The sequence below is a fragment of the Lagenorhynchus albirostris genome, chromosome 19 (genome assembly GCF_949774975.1).
Source record: "Lagenorhynchus albirostris chromosome 19, mLagAlb1.1, whole genome shotgun sequence".
Lineage (NCBI taxonomy): Eukaryota > Metazoa > Chordata > Mammalia > Artiodactyla > Delphinidae > Lagenorhynchus > Lagenorhynchus albirostris.
Window position 1 is genome coordinate 2,151,827 of NC_083113.1, and position 20,972 is coordinate 2,172,798.

Genomic DNA, 20,972 nt, shown 5'->3' on the forward strand with positions numbered 1-20,972 from the left:
TCCTGTTGGCACCTTGGTCTTAGACTCCCAGCCTCTAGAAATAGGAGAATATACATTTCTTTAAGCCACCCAGTCTGTGGTATTTTGTTGTGGCAGCCTGAAAAGAGACAAAGATGCAAAGAAGGTACCACATTGTATTCTGTTTTTGCGTACTGATAATAGTAGACGCAAATAACCTTGAGAATGTATAGAATAGTAAACCATAGTGAAATAATTAGGAAGTCACAAATTTTAAGAGTTACCTTTGCTTTTTAAACAGCTTTACTGAAGTACAATCAGTTGTTATTCACGCTAGTCATGTCCTCTAATTCACTGAATCGGTGAATATAGAACAGTTTTTCCTAGGGGAAATCTGTAATTAGGTTCCTGAGAGCCTCTGGTCACAACGTTTTGGTCAACTGGTAAGTACATAACGTGGTTTTCCATGTGTTTCTGTTTAAAAACAGTTCATTTACTGTATACTGTTGATTCATTAACACTGAAATCATGGCCAACAGCACGATGATTCATGCCTGAACAATGCTTACCTAACATGTATTTTCTTTAAGCCACATTGTTTGGGCTTACGAACTCTAGGCGGCACATAAGCGCCAGTTTTGGAGGCCATTTTGGACCACAAAACCACCAAGAAGAAGCATAAATGGGGCACTAAATACATCATGGGAAGAATGCTTGTTTACAGTATGAGAGCTGCAAAGAGAAGGCAGAGCATCATCTTGTGTATCTCACATACACTGGGTGACTCGGATATTTTGTGTCTCCACATGTCTATGAATAAGCATAAAAATGTAAGTATTGATTTGGGGGTTTTCCAGTTTTGGCAGGTAGGCAACTTTACAAATACAGAATCCATGAAAAATGAGGATTGACTGATTGTCTTGCCATAAATTGTGCATACTTAAAGATATACTCAGGCTGAAACTTGTGCTTTTTTACCATTTTATGGACTAACCAAGATTTTGTGAGGACTTTGGTGGAGTCTGGGATGTTTCATTCAGCCAGGTGCATATGATCAGGGGCAAATTCAGTCATCTGTGAGTCACAAGATCTGGGGTGGGTTATCAGTGGGGCTGGGCTTTGAATGATGGTTGGATGGACAGAGAAAGGGTGTGATTTCTGAGGGCACAGCAAGTGCAGGAAAAGCAGATAGGACCATGGGTAGCTGAGCTCCACACATGGTTCTCTGTGACTGCGTCTGAGCCAAGGAGTTGAATGAGACCTGCATGGAGTGATTTGGGGCTGTGGTTGCTAACAGGAACCATGGGAAGTCTGTAGTCATACTGGATCCTCTCTGAATTTGTCAAGGATATTCTGGATGCTGTCTGCCAAGTTGTGTTGTAAGTTCTAAAATTAAGGCCAATAGGTATGCTGCCTTGACATCTGGTGAAACAAGTATGCCCTCAAATGGCCGTGGTGCAAGTTTCCCTTCTCATGCTTCTCACAGGTAATGTCTCCTAACCTTACAACCCTTTTTATCAAAGGGAGCAGGCACAGTTCCTGCTTATCCCTTTGTAGTTAGTTTCAGTTCCCTACCAGCCTGCAGAGTCATTTAAACAAGCCAGTCATGTCCTCTTGCGGGAAGCAGGGCACCGTACCCTCTCGATCCCACAGAGACTGCATCCCACAGCCCTTTGTTGTTCACTCTGCCAACGTGTGGCCTTCCCATGGCCTTGTGTGTTGTCTCCCACATGTTAATATGTGGTTAATAAATGGCTGTTGATTGCATCTGGCCAGCGTCAGGGGTCGTGTGTTTGGCTACACCCTTAGGGTGGGAATTATACCCTCACCAGTGGGGTTATGAGGAGGTGACTGAAACACGAGTAACAAGACGCTTACAGTAAGGGGCACTGATGCTGGTGGCCGTGGGTATGGGGCTCTGAGAGATGTGCGTTCAGATAGGGGGCATGTCTGATGGTCTAGGGCACTGCACTGGAAACCACATGACTGTGGCCACATCCGGGTAATAGCCTGTGGAGGTGGTACCTCCTTCTGTCCTTGTCCCAGAGCTTAGCTGTTGATTGGCCATGTGCCTCCTGCCACTGATGGCTTTGCCCAGTGATCAGTGGACCCCTGAGGAGACAGAGGCATCAATGGCACCAGGGCCTGGTTTCTTCTCTGAGTTGGGGAGGTTGGGAGGAGGATGGGCATATGGTGGATGTGGGGGTGGGTGGGTTGGTGGAGAATGGATTGTGGCTCCTTGAGAGTGGAGCTGTTTGTGGTTTCATCTGTCCCCATCATAGCAGGATGGCGTGACCTTTGAAGATGTGGCTGTGACATTTTCCGGGGAGGAATGGGGTCTCCTTGATGAGTCTTGGAGATGCCTGTATTGTGATGTGAAGCTGGAGAACTTGGCACTTACAGCCTCCCTGGGTAAGAACCTCATATCCACCCCTGTGTCCTTCCTCTTTCCCCAGTGACAGCTCTGTCCTCTCATCAGGACCACAGATACTGCTTCCTTTTCCATTTCCCTCGGTTGGTGCTGTGGTTGGTTGAGATGATGTGTGAGCACTGCCTTCTGCTCTCCTTGAGCAACCCCAACACCTGCTTCCTGTGGTGTCACGTGGAAGGTGTCAGAGGCAGAGGTTTTTCAGTCACCTTAATGGACCCCCCTTTGTTTGGCCTTGCCCTGGCCAGGTAACTGTCCAGATCCAAGGCACCTGTGTATACCAGGTTCTAATTTTTTCCTCTAGCTGACATTTCCTCATGCCTGCCTGTGCCAGGAATTGTCATCGCTGACATGGTCACTACTCATGTGGACCGTGGTCTGTTCTTGAAGACCCGCCTCTGAAATTCTCTTTTTATTTTATTTTATTTTATTTTATTAATTTATTTATTTGGCTGCGTTGGGTCTTTGTTGCTGTGCGCAGGCCTCCTCTAGTTGTGGCGAGCGGGAGCTACTCTTTGTTGCTGTGTGTGGGCTTCTCATTGCGGTGGCTTCTCTTCTTGCAGAGCACAGGCTCTAGGCGCGCAGGCTTCAGTAGTTGTTGCTTGCACGCTCTAGAGCACAGGCTAAGTAGCTGTGGCACACGGGCTTAGTTGCTCCATGGCATGTGGGATCTTCCCGGGCCAGGGCTCGAACCCATGTCCCCTGCATTGGCAGGCAGATTCTTAACCACTGTGCCACAGGGAAGTCCCTCTTTTTTTAATTTTAAATGTAATGTTAATTTTATCGAAGTGTAGTTGATTTACAATATTGTGTTAGTTTTAGGTGTACAGCAAAGTGATTTAGTTATATATATATTTTTTGTTTGTTTTTCTCAGATTATTTTCCATTGTAGGTTATTACAAGATATTGAATATAGTTCCCTGTGCTCTACAGTAGGTCCTGTTGCTTATCTATTTTATATATAGTGTTGTGTATCTGTTAATCCCATACTTTTAGTTCACCCTTCCCCCACTTCCCATTTGTCAACCATGTTATTTTTTCTAAGTCTGTGAGTCTCTTTCTGTTTCTTGAATAGATTCATTTTTATTATTTGTTAGATTCCACATGTAAGTGATACATAATATTTGTCTTTCTCTGATTTCATTTAGTATGATATTCTCTAGGTCCATCCATTTTGCTGCAAATGGCATTATTTCATTTTTTTATGGCTGAGTAATATTCTATAGTGAGTATGTGTTGTGGGTATGTGTGTGTGTGCATCACATCTCCTTTATCCATTCATCTGCTAATGGACACTTAAGTTGCTTCCATGTCCTGGCTATTGTAAATAGTGCTGCTATGAACACTGGGGTATATGTGTCTTTTCGAATTATGTTGTTCTCCAGATATATGCCCAGGAGTGGGATTGCTAGATCATATGGTAGCTCAATTTTTAGGTTTTTTGAGGAAACTCCATACGGTTTTCCATGGTGGCTACACCAATTTACATTCCCACCAGCAGTGTAGGAGGGCTCCCTTTTATCTGCACCCACTCCAGCATTTGTTATTTGTGGACTTTTAAAAAATATTTTATTTTATTTATTTATTTATTCTTGGCTGCTTTGGGTCTTCGTTGCTGTGCGTGGGCTTTCTCTAGTTGTGGTGAGTGGGGGCTACTCTTCGTTGCGGTGCACAGGCTTCTCATTGCCGTGGCTTCTCTTGTTGCAGAGCATGGGCTGTAGGCGTGCAGGCTTCAGTAGTTGTAGCGCACGGGCTTCAGTAGTTGTGGCCTGCGGGGTCTAGAGCACAGGCTCAGTAGTTGTGGTACACGGGCTTAGTTGCTCCGCGGCATGTGGGATCTTCCCAGACCAGGGCTCGAACCCGTGTCCCGTGCATTGACAGGCGGATTCTTTACCACTGTGCCACCAGAGAAGTCCCTAAAAATTTCCAGTTCTTAAGGATACACTCCATAGGTGTTTCTTCTGGTTTAGAAGGGGATCCTCCCATGTTGAGCAACCTACAACCAAGCATTCCTAGAAATGGAATCCGGCTTCCCGGAAACATTTACCAGGAGGCTTTAACTTGAAGGGGTCAGAGCATCCTCCGAATTCCTTTCGAACCTAATGGGGTTTTCAGTGTCTTCTGCTCTCCCATCACCCAACCAGATGTCTGTGGTCAGCTCAGTCCCTTTCATGAGGGTCCCCAGGGGTTGGGGGTGGGGACGTTTGAACCAGTGCCAGTGTGTTGCCAGGACTCTCCCTGAGGGGCATCTGTTGTGTATAAAGCCTATGTCCTATAACAAGTTTCCCTACACTGGGGTGTATTCCTCATGCTTGAACATCTACAGAGTTTATAATATGGGCTTCTGGGCAGCGGCCAGCCCGATAGGCTGTCCATAGCAGTGTATGGGCTGCCAAGGCCTGGAGTGAAGGGGGTCCGATAGATTCAAAGAGGAATCCTTGGAGAAAGTGGAGCTGGGCAAGGGGTTCAAGACCCGAGGCCGGGAAACAGAAATTCTTTAGATTTTTGTAAGTTGGGTGAGGTGAGAGACTAGAGAGCAGAAGAACCCCAAATCCTTTCCCCTGTCTGTTTTGTGGCTATGAAAAAACTGGGGAGAGCCTGATGATTCCATCTGCCACAGGCAACAGCGAGCTTGGACAATGTTCTCCATGTAATTTAACACACCAAGTGAACCCAGCTAGTTAAGGATCTCTCTTTGGGATGCTCCAGGGGCCCTTTGAAGCACCCCAAAGTTAGCTGGAGTTCAAAGAATCTGATATTTGGAAAGTTTGTTCAAAGTTTTCAAAAGTTTTAAAACACCTCATCAGAGAGGATTATACCAAAAGATTAAAAGCAGGGCCTGGGACAGAAATGGGTACACCCACATTCCAAGCAGCGTGTATCACAATACCAAGAGGCAGATGCCACCCAAGTGTCCATCGACGGATGAATGGGTAAACTACATGTGATATCCACACAAAGGAATGTCATTCAGCCTTAACAACAAAGGAAATTCTGACAATTCCTACAGCATATACGAACCTCAAAGGCATTATGATCAGTGAAATAGCCCTGTCACTTTAAAAGGACACACATGATGAGTTACTACATATAGGAGGTATCCAGAGAAGTACAATTCAAAGGCAGAAAGTAGAATGTGGGTGCCAGGGACTGAGGGGAATTAGTGTTCAATCAAAGTACAGCGTTTCACTGGTGAAATTGGAAAAGATCTGGACATGGACGGTAAGGTTATTTGTACGACAACATGCCTGTGGTTAATGCCATAGGACTGTGTACTTTAAATGGTTCACATGCTAAATGTGATGCCCATTTAGTCACAACAAACAATGAATGAAGTACTGATCTGTGTAACCACACAGAAAAGGCCACCCAGATCATACTCGTGTTGTGTGCTCTCAATCCATCAAGGTTGTGAAAAGGAGGGAAAGGATCTGTTAGTGTTTCAGAAAAAGAAACCTGGATCAGAATGGAAAAAGACATTTCCCTAGCGTTGGGGCACCTGGTGAAAGTGGACGTGGGCCTGTGGATTGGATTATAATGTGGAAACCATAAAAATGGCCTCACTTGGAGGTCACATGCTGCTTCCCTGGAAGAGGATTTCTGCTTTGCATAAAACACAATATAGAATTCTGTGTGAAATGGCAAATGTGAGTCTTTTCTACTGCTAGGGACAATTTTCTAGACTTTGGAAATGACTGCAGAGTCAATTACTTTTCAAAACAAGCATGTCAGTGAAGGGACAGGAAAGCAGAGAAGATGTCATAGTTTGTTATGGAGGCCAAGCCCTACCCAGCTCCTGCTCCCCAGAGTGATGGTTCAGTTCACCGCTGTAGGATGGCAGAGATTTGAGGGGCACGGCGGGAAGATTATGTCAGTAGCCACCATGTCTTGGTGTTCTGGATGACCTGGATGTTTTAGAAACGGTGGTATTTCTAATTGCAGCTTTCCACATCCAAACACCAAAACACAGTTAGCAGTAGTGCATGAATTCAGGGAAGTTGCATGATACAAAATCACAAATACACAAAAGTCAGCTGTGTTCCTATACACTAATAATGAAACATCAGAGAGAGAAAAGAAGAAAACCATCCCATTTATAATAGCATCAGAAGGACATAACTCCTAGGAATAAATGTAACCCAAGAAGTGAAAGACCCACAAGCCTGCCCACAGAGAGGCCATGCCTCTGTTCCTGGCTCCGGGTTGTCACCTTGCATCAGATGGGTGTGTCCGTGCTCCGTGGTCTTCACACTGGGCTGGTCTGTGCTGATGGCGTGAGGCATGGTGGGGTTTCCTGAGCCCCTCACAGGCGTTGGAGTGAAAATCCAGCCACACGGGGTTCCCCACGTCAACGTGGTGGACCTCAGTGACACCCTGCACCCCAGGGCTCAGGTCGCTTCCCTAGGTGGTCATACCTGATGGACCCCCCAACTCTCCTCCTGACCTCTGCTCTCAGCTGATGTTATCTGATTTCTTTCAGCATAACAAATCCTGAGCCTGAGTATAAATCTTCAGTGAGTCCTGGGAGCCTCTAAGAAAAAACCTGGGGTGGTCTAGGGGCTCCCAGTCTTGCAGTTGGGGTCAGAAGTGGGGTGGTCTCAGAGCCCTAGAACATGCAGGGCCCCTCTACCAGGCACGGTGTAGGAGACACCTGAGTCTAGTGCCCTCGGCATATGGGGCATCCTAGGCCCGTGGATCAGGAAGGGGCCCGCTGCCTCTCCTCCTCGGCTGAGTCTCTGGCTTTTGTAAAATGCCCTGGGGGCCGAGGGGGTGGGGGAGAGTTGGAAAATCACCCCGCCCTTATCTAAACTTCCCTCCCCTTAGGGACACCCCCCTGCGCCTACACTGTTTGCACAAACCATGTGGTTCGCGCTGAACAAGGCTCCCCTTCTGGGCCCAGGCATTTGGGAGGGTGAGGGTGGAAATCACGTGACCAGCCCCAGCTGAGTGCCAAGTCTATAATGAGCTTCCCTGGGGGAAATGTCATGGTTTTATCCTTCGTCACTGGGGTAAGAGACGTTCTCGAGACCCTTGAGGAGAGGAGGGGTCACGAAGATGCTGGCGCAGGGATCCCCCTTTTCATCCCTACTGCACATCCTGACCCATCTTAGCCTTGAGCACACAGAATGTACTGAGCCCCGTGACCTCCCAGCAAGTCCCCGAAGGTGAGGGAGGCCCTGCAGACCCCACCCCTTTCCTCCACGTCTAGTAGGTGGAAGACCCACTTCTTGCCATTCTGGGATCAGTTCTAGAGCTGATCTGGGAGCTGTTCTGGGGTTTTGCGGGCTGAGCCCCTGTTGCTATACCCCCACTTCCCCACAAGAGCCTCCAGAGAAAGCTGTTTGCCCTGTTGCCTGAATGACCCCCTCCACCAATATTCTCAGGAAAGAATCGGGTTTCTGGGGGCTTCCCTGGTGGCGCAGTGGTTGAGAGTCCGCCTGCCGATGCAGGGGACACAGGTTCGTGCCCCGGTCTGTGAATATCCCACATGCCGCGGAGCGGCTAGGCCCGTGAGCCATGGTCGCTGAGCCTGCGCGTCCGGAGCCTGTGCTCCGCAACGGGAGAGGCCACAACAGTGAGAGGCCCGCGTACCACAAAATAAAAAAGAGAAAAAATCAGGGGTTTCTGTAGCAGCGTCTGCAGGCAGCTCTGCAACTCCGGTTGTCCCACCCCCCGAGCAGGAAGCATCCCACCACATTTTCTTCACCTTTCCCTCCCAGGGTGGAACCTCCCGGCAGTTCTTGGGGAAACCGAGCTACCCTTCATGTGGATGCAGGTCTGCATTTTCCAAAGCCAAAGCCCTGGCGGGTCCTGCGGAGACCTAACCCCAGTCAGCTGTGCACAGGGCCAAGCCTGTGGGCAGAAGAGGCAGGTCCCGCATTGGTGAGAGATGCCGGCTTGTCGGCCTCCGCTGGCCACCTGGGAAAATGCAAGCAGCACCCACTCCCACTTCAGGGGAGGCTGAGTTCCCTGTGGGCAGCCCCGCTCAATGCACTACACTCTGCAGGTTCCAAGGGACAGAGGCCAACATCCCAGGACTTCTGGAAGCTAATTACAGGAGAATTAGGAAACACGTGCCACGAAACGAATGTAGGCACAGACTTTACAACTCGCACCAAAAGTTACTCCAAATTGTCCACAGGCAAATTTAAAATATAAAACTTTAAAAATTATAGAAGATCATATAGAAGAAAATTGACATGGCCATGGGTTTGGTCACATAGATCACGAGCTTTGATTTCTAACACCACGTGAAAAGCCCTCACACAAAAGGGAAAAACTTAATAACGTACTTTATAAAACTGAAAATTGTACTTGGTTAAATACCTTATTCTGAAAGCCAAGAGACAAGCCAGAAACTGGGAGAAAAATATTTGCAAAATACATATGTGATAAATAATTTATATTCACATAATATGAAGTGCTATAAAAGAAATAGCTACATTCAAAGCGAGTCTGCAGCACAGCAGCCAGCGCCCACCTGCTGACCTCCTTGCTCTACGTGAGCCCGCGCAGGGTTTCAGGAGCCCACAGTGTCTCCTGCTTCTCATCTCACCCCAGCACTGCCCAAGGGTGAGGAAGCAACTGTGTGCTGGTGGCAAAGAGGATGCTTGTTCCACAGCCCCTCCCACTGCAAGGGCTCTTTTACACAGGCCCCTCCCAGGATATGGAGCTCACCTGAGCAGGCAACCAGAAGCCCACGGGGCTAAGGTGGGCAGGCACCTTCCAGAACATGGGACTCGCCTGGGCAGCCCATGGGGCTTATCTCGTCTCCCTCCACCGGGTCTTCCAGAGACTTACACTGCAGCCGGGGCACCAGGCCTCTGTCTCCACCCACCACCCCTCCTCTCCCTGACTCCTGGGTTCCTCTGATTAGGAGAGGGTCTTCTTGAAGTTGTCTCCCACTCATGGACCAGATAAAATGATTAGAAAACAAGCCAGGGCTGCAGCCCCTTGTTTATCCTGACCCTCAGGACCCCACACCAGTTCCTTGGACCTGGCCCGTGCAGCAAGGCCCAATTTGTGCAACTCTGATCCCCTGATGGGCGAGGAATGGCTGACCTGGGCAGCCTGACCCAGCCGGCCAGCCCTCCCCAGGTGTGCCTGGGTTGAGGTCAATATAAATACCCCTTCCAGGCAAGAGTACCTGCAGCTGTGCCTGACGCCATATGCTCTGCCCCGTCAGCAGTCTCGGGTTGGGCTGGTGGGAGGGAGTGAGGGGCCACGGCTTTGTGGGCGTCCTGGTGTTAGTGGGGCTCTGCTGGGCTTTCTGCAGGAGTTGCTGGGCTGCCACCTGCTAACGAAGAGGATGTATCACCCATACCTGCCGCTGGAATTTCTCCCTGGGCAGAGGTGAGGAAGGAAAAAAGCACTGGGGGCCGGGACAGGAGGGGTATCTCAGGCAGGGAAATGGAAAGCTTCCAGAAGAGCGCCCGGGGCCAGGACCATCCTGGCTGGCCTGCAGGCACCATGTCGGCCTGCGTGCTGTGGCTGGGGTGGCTCCACGGCCCTTCCTGTAGGCTTTCAAGTCCTTGTACATATTCAGGTGTTTTACCTGGGAAGGGTGGGAACAGTTCAGCAGCAGCTGGCCTGGGGCTCAGCTCACGTTTACTCACAGACGCCTCCGCACGGTCCCCCAGCTTTGCAATGAGGACGCTCCTTGCCGGGGTGGGGGGTGGGGGCTGCTGGCTGCATGGGAGACGATTCCCCACCTTGACCAACTTCAGAATTGTTTACCACTGGAGCAAGTGTTCTAACAGGGTTTTCATCTGTATAACTGGTGGGTTCTTTTTTTTTTTTTTTTTTTTGGTACGCGGGCCTCTCACTGTTGTGGCCTCTCCCGTTGCGGAGCACAGGCTCCGGACGCGCAGGCTCAGCGGCCATGGCTCACTGGTCCAGCCGCTCCGCGGCATGTGGGATCTTCCCGGACCGGGGCACGAACCCGTGTGGCCTGCATCGGCAGGCGGACTCTCAACCACTGTGCCAACAGGGAAGCCCCAACTGGTGGGTTCTTAATTAACAACGTGAACGGTGACATCAGAGGCCCTGAATCAGGATGGAAGTACTTATCCCCAGCATGTACAGGCGTAAACACCTGGGGAGGCCGTGTGCAGCCGGCACCCTTAGGGATGGGCTTCCAAGTTGACTCCTCAACGTTCCGGTGTCCAGCCACTGCTTTAGGATTTCTGGGGCCCAATGCTGACACTAAGGGTTCTGTAATCCAACCTCTATCTGCCTTTAGTGAGACCCGCACTTCCAGGATCCTACAGAGCAGGGTCTGTGTGACTGTTCTGTGGCTTCTGTAACAAATGACCACAAGCTGGGTGGGGTGGTTTAAAACAACAGTAATTCATCCTCCCCCAGTCCTGGAGACCAGATGTATGAATCAAAGTGTGGGCCGGGCCATGTTACCTCTGGAGGCTCCAGGGGAGTGTTCTTCCTGCTTCTACTGGATTCTGGGGGCTCCAGGCGTCCCTGGGTTTGTGGCCACCTCTCTCCCATCTCTGCCTCTGTCTTCACGTGGCTTCCCTGTGCCTTTCCTCTTTCGTCTCATATAAAGACACTGTTATTGGATTTAGAGCCACCCTCATCTATGATGTCCTCATCTCAGATCCTTCACTAATCCTGCAAAGACCTTTTTCCCAGACAGGGTCCCTTCACACGTTCTGAGGGACACATCTTTTGGGGTCACCATTCAACCCATTATCTTTGTGTAAAATAACCCTCTTGTTTTAGGAGGTGACTGAGGTCCCATATAGACTGGCACTGGCAGCAGCCATGTGGGTGGGGGTCTGAGGAGAATGAGGACCCTGGAAACACCCTGGATGAGGTAGGGTGAGTGGCCAGGCTACTTCCCAGCTTGCCTTTCGTGTTTTCACTTCGATGTTGGGGCAGCGTTGGCCTCACCACTGGGTTTTGTTTGTTTTGAAGCAGTCAGATAATCGGACTTTCTACGTGGCTTCTCCACTTATGACATATTTGGAAAGACCTTCCCTATTCTGATAATATAAAAATTATTATCACTCGAGTTCTTCCACTACTGTCCTTCTGTTTTTTGGTTTCTGGTTTCACATCTTTGATCCAGCTGGAGTGTGTGTGTATGTGTGTGTGTCTATCAGGTGTGAAATAGGAGGTTTTTTCCTAAATGACTACCTAATTTTCTCAATACCAGTCAATGAAAGACTCCTCTTTTCCCAACTATCTGCAATATTTATCTTCTACTAAAGTCACGTATGATTTTGGGTCTATGTCTGGCATTTTTATTGTTTTGTTCATCTGAGAATCCATGCATCAATGCCATTCCAAGGCAGATATCTTTTCACACTTGTGAGATCTTTGAATCAGGAGGCATCTAACAAGTCATAGCCTAATAGCCAGTGTTTTTCTTAGTGGCACACGAACCAGTGATGCACCTTTTAATACAGTGTACTCGATTCAACAAGACGGTAATAATTGTGGCTGTAAAATATGTTTTACCTCCTGGTAGGCCTTATCACACCTCACTACTTGGGCCCACTTTTTTCCCCCTCAGGGTTTTCCTAGGTATTCTTGCTCATTTTTCTGTATGAAATTTAGAATCAGATTATTCTGAAAATAAATCTGAATGGTTTTCAATTAGGATTATATTAGATGATAAACTAATAAGTGACATTTATATGACATTCAGCCTGACCACTAAGAACATTATGTGTCTTCACAATGACCCAAGTACTTGTATGTGTGTATATCCCTCCAGAGAGTGTGGAAGTTTCCTTTACGTTCATTCTGTAAATAGTGGGCGTTTACATGGAGATGCAGCATTAGACATCGCAGACACAAATTCCTGCCCTCAGATTTTTGCCTACATGAGATCATGAAACATTCTCCTACGTCATCTTCTGGTTTTTCTTACCTTTCCCATTTAGATCCACTATTCACTTGGAATTGACTCTTTTTTTTTTTTGCGGTACGCAGGCCTCTCACTGTTGTGGCCTCTCCCGCTGCGGAGCACAGGCTCCGGACGCGCAGGCTCAGCGGCCATGGCTCACGGGCCCGGCCGCTCCGCGGCATGTGGGATCTTCCCGGACCGGGGCACAAACCCGTGTTTGAACCCATCGGCAGGCGGACTCTCAACCACTGCGCCACCAGGGAAGCCCCTGGAATTGACTCTTGATGAATTTTATTCTATCTAGATGGTCAGTTGATGAAGCACCATTTACTGAGAATCTGCTTCACTGCTCACCAGTACTCATATCATAATAAAGCAAGTGCTCATATATGGGTAGATATAGATGTATTTCAAAATCAGAATCAGCTTTATTTTTCAATTCAGATCTGGAGTTTGTGGAAGAGGAAGGAGCCAAGAATGACCCAGTTGGTTGGGCCTGAGAAACAAGAAGAGGTGTCAGATATGGGGGAGGCACCTGGAGGAACAGAGTGGGGGTGGAAAGTCATAGCTTTGGATGTGGGTGAGGTTGAGGCAGTTCTTAGACATTAAAGTGAAGATGTAGGATAGGCAGGTGGAGATGAAAGTATCAAATTACATCTCTGAGAACGATTACCTTTATAAAATTTAAATCTTAATACTTTTTTTAAAAGATTTTTTTGATGTGGACCATTTTCAAAGTTTTTATTAAATTTGTTACAGTATTGTTTCCATTTTATGTTTTGTTTTTTGGCCGTGAGGCATGATATGGGTTCTTAGCTCCCTGACCAGGGATCGAACCCTCACCCCCTGCATTGGAAGGCGAAGTCTTAACCATTGGTCTGCGAGAGAAGTCCCAATCTTTATGCTTTTTTGCTTTCAATTCTTTTGCTGAAATTAAAAACTGCCATTACTGTTTCTTTTTATTTCTTTGAGAATTGGTAATTTAAGCGTATAATTTTACACTTTTTAAAGTGTATAATTTTAAGTGTATAATTCTGTGGCATTAATTATATTCAGAATGTTTGCAACCATCACCCCATTTCCAAAATTTTTTCATCACCCCAAACAAAACTCTGTACCCAATCATTACATTTCTTCCCTCCTCCTAGTTACTTGTAACCACAAACCTTTCTGTCTCTCAGAATTAGTCTTTTCTAGATATTTGTCCTTTTACATCCAACTTCTTTCAATGAGCATAATGTTTCTAAGGTTTATGCATGTTGTAGCATGTATCATAACTTCATTACATTTTATGGCTGAAAGACATTCCACTGTATGTACTGTTGACCTTTGAACAATACAGGGGTGAGTAGCGCTGACCGTCCATGCAGTCAGAAATCTGTGTACACTTTACAGTCAGCTCTCTGTATCCTCAGTTTCACATCCGTGGATGCAACAACCATGGATAGTGTAGTAGTACATATTTATTGGAAAAAATCTGAGTATAAGTGGACCCCTGCTGTTCAAACCCGTGATGTTTGAGGGTCAACTCTCTAAAACGATTGTGTATCCATTCATCTGCCGATGAACAGTTGGGCTGTTTCTACCTTTTGGCTGTTGTGAATAATGCTGCTGTGAACATTCATGTACAAGTATCTGTTGAAATCCCTGTTTGCAGTTCTTTTGGGTATAGACCTAGGAGTAGATTTGTCAGGTCATACAGTAATTTTTTTAAAACTTATTTATTTTTGGCTGTGTTGGGTCTTCGTTGCTTCGTTGCATGTATCAAAAAGATACATGGATCCCTTTGTTCATTGCAGCTCTATTTACAATAGCCAACACATGGAAGCAACCTAGGTGTTCATTGACAGATGAATGGATAAAGAAGATATGGCACATATATACAATGGAATATTACTCAGCCATAAAAGGAAATGAAATTGAGTTATTTGTAGTGAGGTGGATGGACCTAGAGTCTGTCATACAGAGTGAAGTAAATCAGAAAGAGGAAAACAAATACTGTATGCTAACACATATATATGGAATCTAAAAAAACCCAAATGGTTTTGATGAACCTAGGGGCAGGACAGGAATAAAGATGCAGACGTAGAGAATGGACTTGAGGACACGGGGAGGGGGAAGGGTAAGCTAGGATGAAGAGTAGCATTGAGATATATACACTACCAAATGTAAAATAGATAGCTAGTGGAAAGCAGCTGCATCACACAGGGAGATCAGTTCGGTGCTTTCTGACCACCTAGAGGGGTAGGATAGGAAGGGTGGGAGGGAGACACCAGATGGTGGGGATATACGTATCCATATAGCTGATTCACTTTGTTATACAGCAGAAACTAACACACCATTGTAAAGCAAATATATTCCAATAAAGATGTTAAAATCTTTTCATATTAAGCTTTATCTGTGTGATATTATTATTATTATTATTTTTGCAGTACACGGGCCTCTCACTGTTTCAGCCTCTCCCGTTGTGGAGCACAGGCTCCGGACGCACAGGCCCAGTGGCCATTGCTCACGGGCCCAGCTTCTCCACAGCATGTGGGATCTTCCCGGACCAGGGCACGAACCTGTGTCCCCTGCATCAGCAGGTGGACTCTCAACCACTGTGCCACCAGGGAATCCCTTTGTGATATTATTAAAGGTCCTAATTGAATGGAAAATGCAAAAAAAAAAAAGAAAAAGAAAAATGAAACAAATGTCTGTACCTTGTGTATCCCACTGCAAACACTACTTCCACTTTCCCCCCAAGAGGTATGTACTAACATGAGTTTCTAGTTCAGTCTTTCCTGACTTTTCTATATGGTTTCATATGTATGAATCCCTACCTAATATAATTTCTAGATTGTATATCTTTGAACATGAAATCAATAGTATATTTATTTTAAGTGTATTTATTTATTTTTGGCTGTGTTGGGTCTTTGTTGCTGTGCACAGGCTTTCTTTAGTTGCGGCGAACGAGGGCTACTCTTCACTGTGGTGCGTGGGCTTCTCATTGCTGTGGCTTCTTGTGTAGTATGGACTCTAGGCGCACAGGCTTCAGTAGTTTTGTCTCGCAGGCTCTAGGGCACAGGCTCAGTAGTTGTGGCTCATGGTCTTAGTTGCCCCACAGGATGTGGAATCTTCCCGGGTGAAGGCTTGAACCCGTGTCCCCTGTATTGGCAGGTGGATTCTTAACCACTGAGCCACCAGGGAAGTCCCCAATAGTATCTTACAGTATAAATTCTTCTGTTGCTTGTTTTCAGCTCACAATATTGTTTTCAGGATTCATCCATGTTTTTACATGTGGATGGAATTCATTCTTTCTCACCATTGTGTAAAATAACTTTGTATGAATGAACCATAGTTTATTTATCTATTCTACTGTCAGTGAACATTTGGACTTTTCCCTGTCTATGCTATTATGAATGTTGCTGTCATAAGTATTATTTACATGTTTCCAAGTCTATTTTTATATAAAATTTTTTTCTACAGTATAAATCTGGAAGCAGAATTGCTGCTTACTAGATTATATAAATATTAAGGTTTCCTAGAAAATGCCAAAATGTTTACCCAGTGCTTGTTTGAATACATATTCCTAAAAAATCACATAATTCTTTTTTTCCATATTACTACCAGGAATACATCACACTGATCTGCCAGTATCATTGTGGTTAAAATTGTATTCTCTGATTACTAATAAGGTTGAATATCTTTTCACAAGTTTGTCATTTGTATATATTTATCAAATTCCTTGTATATTTTTTCTTTTAAAAGATTAAATGTCTGTAGAGAAGTGTATTGGCCATGCCAATAACAATAATAAAAAGAATTAGAAAACAGTCTGCCTCAATATATACCTCCCAAAATTCCAAAGTTCAATATCATATTCAAATAAGTGATACATTTTTAAACCAAAATTTGAGAATTTAAAAAAGTTTTCATAGTTTATGCAGCAGTGTATATAAATATATCTCAGTTGTCACTAGATAAAAGTTTACTCTTGTGTATTTAAATCTTATGAAGCACACAAGGTTAAAACCTTGGTGTTATTCAAACTGTGGATGATAATATGTATGTAGTGGATTTTAAGGAGCATTTTTATTTTACTATTTTTCAAAATAAATTTATTTATTTATTTTTGGCTGTGTTGGGTCTTCGTTGCTGCGCATGGGCTTTCTTCTTAGTTGTGGCAAGTGGGAGCTACTCTTCATGGTGGTGCGCAGGCCTCTCATTAAGGTGGTTTCCCTTGTTGTGAAGCATGGGACCTAGGTGTGTGGGTTTCAGTAGTTGAAACACATGGGCTCAGTAGTTGTGGCTCGTGGGATCTAGAGCACAGGCTCAGTAGTTGTGGTACACAGGCTTAGTTGCTCTGTGGCATGTGGGATCTTCCCAGACCAGGGCTTGAACCCATATCCCCTGAATTGGCTGACAGGCATTGCCTGTCTCAGAAAGGATAGAGTCTCCAGTCCATGAACAGAGTCTTGCCCTGGGCTTTGTGGGTAACTTGGCAACTTGAGGAAATCATGACTCACGCTGTGTTTAGAGAATAATTTCTCCCCAGGAGTCCTGTGACTGTCCTATTTATAGCCAAGTCTCTAGTGATTTAAGAAACAATTGAAGGACTGTTGTTATGTCAATTAGTACTTCAAACACACCAACGACAGCAGCAGTTTATTCTAAAGCCCAGAGCCTGAATGAACAGCAGGTAGAGTGGTGACAACAATGACGACTGGCTCACTTCAGTATTTGCTATGTTCTTTACATCCTTTGGGTGTTGTTGGTGTCTCTTTTACATGTGGTCTCTTCTGTCTCCCCCTGCATCAGTCTGTTTCTTTGAAAATGCCTCATTTTAATCAATCTTCTTCCCCAGATTCCATATCGATTTTTTTTTCAATAGAGGAATGTATGATTTTTAAATTTTTGGTTGCATTGGGTCTTCATTGCTGTGTGCAGTCTTTCTCTAGTTGCAGCAAGCAGGTGCTATTCTTCGTTGCAATGTGTGGGCTCTAGGCATACAGGCTTCCATAGTTGTGGCATGTGGGCTCAGTAGTTGTCGCTCGCAGGCTCTAGTGTGCAGGCTCAGTAGTTGTGGCACACGGGCTTAGTTGCTCCACGGCATGTGGGATCTTCCCGGACCAGGGCTCGAACCCATGTCCCCTGCATTGGCAGGTGGATTCTTAACCACTGTGCCACCAGGGAAATCTGCATATTAATTTTTTAATAGTGCTTTTGTCATACATTGTGACCTCTTTTTCTAACTTCTCTTGGGCATTTTTCCTTTTATATAAGCTTTGAGCTTTTAAATGTAAAACAGCATAAGAGGTATGATATAAAATTGAATTATATATTATTATGAGAGAAATGATTTTCTCTTTATGGTATTATGCCTTCCCGCCTAGAGAACATGATTATCTATATTTTCTATTTCTGCAGGTCTTATTCTATGCCCATCAGTGAAATTGTGCAGTTTTCTCATTAAGGTCATATACTTTTCTTGTTAAATTTACTACTGAGTATTTTCTAGTTCTTGATCATTACTGTGAATAATTTTCCCCCAGAAACTCATTGTAGATTTATCAGTGCAATGTACCAAATCTGTTTTTAAACAAATTGCCTAAATTTTCCAGTTATATAATCACCTACCCAACAAAAAAATTCATCTCCTTTCCCAGGTTTTTAAAAATTATTATTTTGTTTTCTACATCTGTCTAAAACACACAAAAAAATTAAAAAGTAAAAGGGCGTATTACCTCTCAATGTAACTGGTTTTAATAATTTTTATAGTTTAAGTGGTTTTATAATATTTTATATATTAAATTTGCCTGTGGAGAACTTGGAGTGACTTTTGGTGTGAGTTGTAAAGTCTGTGGCCACACTCATTTTGGGGCATGTGTTTCCTCATTGTCCTGAAACAACTAGCGTTCCAGAAGTCTTGGGATATTTACCTCCATGAGTTTGAGTTTCCACAGTGTTGTGAATTCAGCAGGACTGCCCCCATTGGAACTCAGTCTCCACTTAAGTGTGAGTGGGTTCAACCTGTATTTTCCCAGGTGGCCAGCAGAGGGCGATCAACCTGACTCTCATGCCAGTGCAGACCCTGTCTCTTCTGCCCACAGGCTTGGCCCTGTGCACAGCTGACAGGTATTAGGTCTACACAGGACCAGCCAGATCTGGCTTCGTGAATATGCAGAGCTGCATCCACACTAGAGGAGCAGTTTTCCTCAAGACTTCTTGGGAGGTTCCACCCTCGGAGGGACAGGTGAGGAAGATGTGTGGGGACGCTACCTGCTGGGGGCTGAGGGCTGAGGGCTGAGGATAGGGGGGGTCCGTTTTGAGAAGACCCATCAGAGGAAAATCTTGGGGAAGAATATTTTACTTAGTCATTTGTGTGGTGCAGGAGGAGTCCTGCATCCTTTTAGGGGGTCCTGATCAGTTTTCCAGGTCACTGATTCGTCTGATTGTGCTTGCACTGATGTAGGGTCCTGGCAGCTTTGTCTCACACTAACAAACCTCATGTGTGTGTCTCTTCATAAGCTCTCTTGACTCTTCCTCACAGACTGATGAGTTTATTTCTGAGATCTCCATTCAATTCCATTCATCTCATTGTATATCTTCAAGCCAGTATCAGTGTTTCCCTCGTTGTGGCTGTGTAAGTACATATGCAACTGGGAAGTGTGAGCCTTCAAATTAGATTTTTCTTGTGAAAATTTTTTTAGACCTGTGGGGGTGTCTGAATATTATATATTTTTTGCAGGTTCCATTTCTGTTTCCCCATTACCTGAATGTACCCCCTCCCTCTTTGCTTATGACCTCATGTCCCTATGACCTCCTGATTGTTTTAAGGTGTCAACAGTATCAACAGAGCTTCCATGCAAAAAAGGATCCTTGCTTTTGTCTAGATACAGTTTCTGAAAACAATTCCATGACTTCTTGGAAGCTTGAAAGATGGTCTTCAGTGTTGGATTTGATTGGCTTTGGAATATATTTCCAAAGGATGTCTCGAGGGGGTATCAATGTGTTCCATCAGCAAGGAAGGAGATTCTAGGTCCATCTAGCTCACTACAAATAATTCAATTTCATTCCTTTTTATGGCCGAGTAATATTCCATTGTATTGCCACATTTTCTTTATCCATTCATTTGTTGATGGACATTTAGACTGCTTCCATGTCCTGGCTATTGTAAGTAGTGCTGCAATGAATATTGGAGTGCATGACTCTTTTTGAATTATGGTTTTCTCAGGGTATATGCCCAGTATTGGGATTGCTGGGTCATATGGTAATTCTACTTTTAGTTTTTTAAGGAATCTCCACACTGTTTTCCACAGTGGCTGTATCAATTACATTCCCACCAACTGTACAGGATGGTTCCCTTTTCTCCACACCCTCTCCAGCATTTATTGTTTGTAGAGTTTTTGATGATGGCGATTCTGACCAGTGTGAGGTGATATCTCATTGTGGTTTTGATTTGCATTTTTCTAATGATTAGTGATATTGAGCATCTTTTCAGGTATTTGTTGGCCATCTGTATGTCCTCTTTGGAGAAATGTCTTTTTAGGTCTTCCGCCCATTTTTGGATTCGGTTGTTTTTGAGATATTGAGCTGCATGAGCTGCTTGTATATTTTAGAGACTAATCCTTTGTTAGTTCCTTCATTTGCAAATATTTTCTCCCGTTCTGAGCATTGTCTTTTCATCGTCTATGGTTTCCTTTGTTGTGCAAAACCTTTTAAGTTTCATTAGGTCCCATTTGTTTATTTTTGTTTTTATTTCCCTTACTCTAGGAGGTGGGTGAAAAAGGATATTGTTATGATTTATGTTAAAGAGTGTTCTTCTTATGTTTTCCTCTAAGAGTTTTATAGTGTCTGGCCTTACATTTAGGTCTTTAATCCATTTTGAGTTTATTTTTGTGTATGGTGTTAGGAAGTGTTCTAATTTCATTCTTTTATATGTAGCTGTCCAGTTTTCCCAGCACCAATTATTGAACAGGTTGTCTTTTCTCTATTACATATTCTTGCCTCCTTTGTCAAAGATAAGGTGACCATATGTACATGGGTTTAACTCTGGGTTTTCTATACTGTTCCATTGATCTATATTTCTGTTTTTGTGCCAGTACCTTACTGTTTTGATTACTATAGGTGTGCAGTATAGTCTGAAGTCCAGAAGCCTGATTCCTCCAGCTCCGTTTTTCTTTCTCAAGATTGCTTTGGCTATTCGGGGTCTTCCATGGTTCCATACAAATTGTGAAATTTTTTGTTCTAGTTCTGTGAAAAATGCCATTGGTAATTTGATAGGGATTGCATTGAACCTGTAGATTGCTTTCAGCAGTAGAGTCATTTTCAAAATATTGATTCTTCCAATCCAGGAGCACGGTATATCTCTCCATCTGTTTATGTTATCTATTTTTTTTTTCATTTTAACATCTTTATTGGAGTATAATTGCTTTACAATGGTATGTTAGTTTCAGCTTCACAACAAAATGAATCAGTTATATATATACATATGTTCCCATATCTCTTCCCGCTTGCGTCTCCCTCCCTCCCACCCTCCCTATCCCACCCCTCCAGGCGGTCACAAAGCACCGAGCTGATCTCCCTGTGCTATGCTGCTGCTTCCCACTAGCTATCTACCTTACGTTTGGTAGTGTATATATGTCCATGCCTCTCTCTCGCTTTGTCACCGTTTACCCTTCCCCCTCCCCATAGCCTCAAGTCCATTCACTAGTAAGTCTGTGTCTTTATTCCTGT

At 44.9% G+C, this 20,972-nt stretch overlaps 1 protein-coding gene and 1 long non-coding RNA gene across 4 annotated transcripts in view; one reads left to right on the plus strand and one right to left on the minus strand.

The window, feature by feature from the left end:
• LOC132509559 (zinc finger protein 552-like) overlaps positions 1-20,972 on the minus strand; it is a 75,172-nt gene that overhangs the window by 15,159 nt on the left and 39,041 nt on the right. Inside the window, exons 3-4 of one of the 2 annotated variants that reach the window (XM_060130703.1) lie at positions 9,784-9,941; positions 9,534-9,680 (exon numbers count right to left, since the gene is read on the minus strand). In XM_060130703.1, coding sequence (XP_059986686.1) covers positions 9,534-9,680; positions 9,784-9,941 — 305 coding nt within the window. Of the gene's footprint in view, positions 1-8,529; positions 9,681-9,783; positions 9,942-20,972 lie in introns of those variants that run through there. The other variant, XM_060130702.1, reaches the window with a different exon arrangement.
• Positions 849-15,271, plus strand: LOC132509563 (uncharacterized). 2 transcript variants are annotated; one of them, XR_009537053.1, is made up of 3 exons: positions 849-1,444; positions 2,241-2,370; positions 14,687-15,271. It is a non-coding gene; the product is annotated as an uncharacterized LOC132509563 (long non-coding RNA). The 2 variants fall into 2 exon arrangements; XR_009537054.1 differs by lacking the exon at positions 14,687-15,271 and adding an exon at positions 9,663-9,875.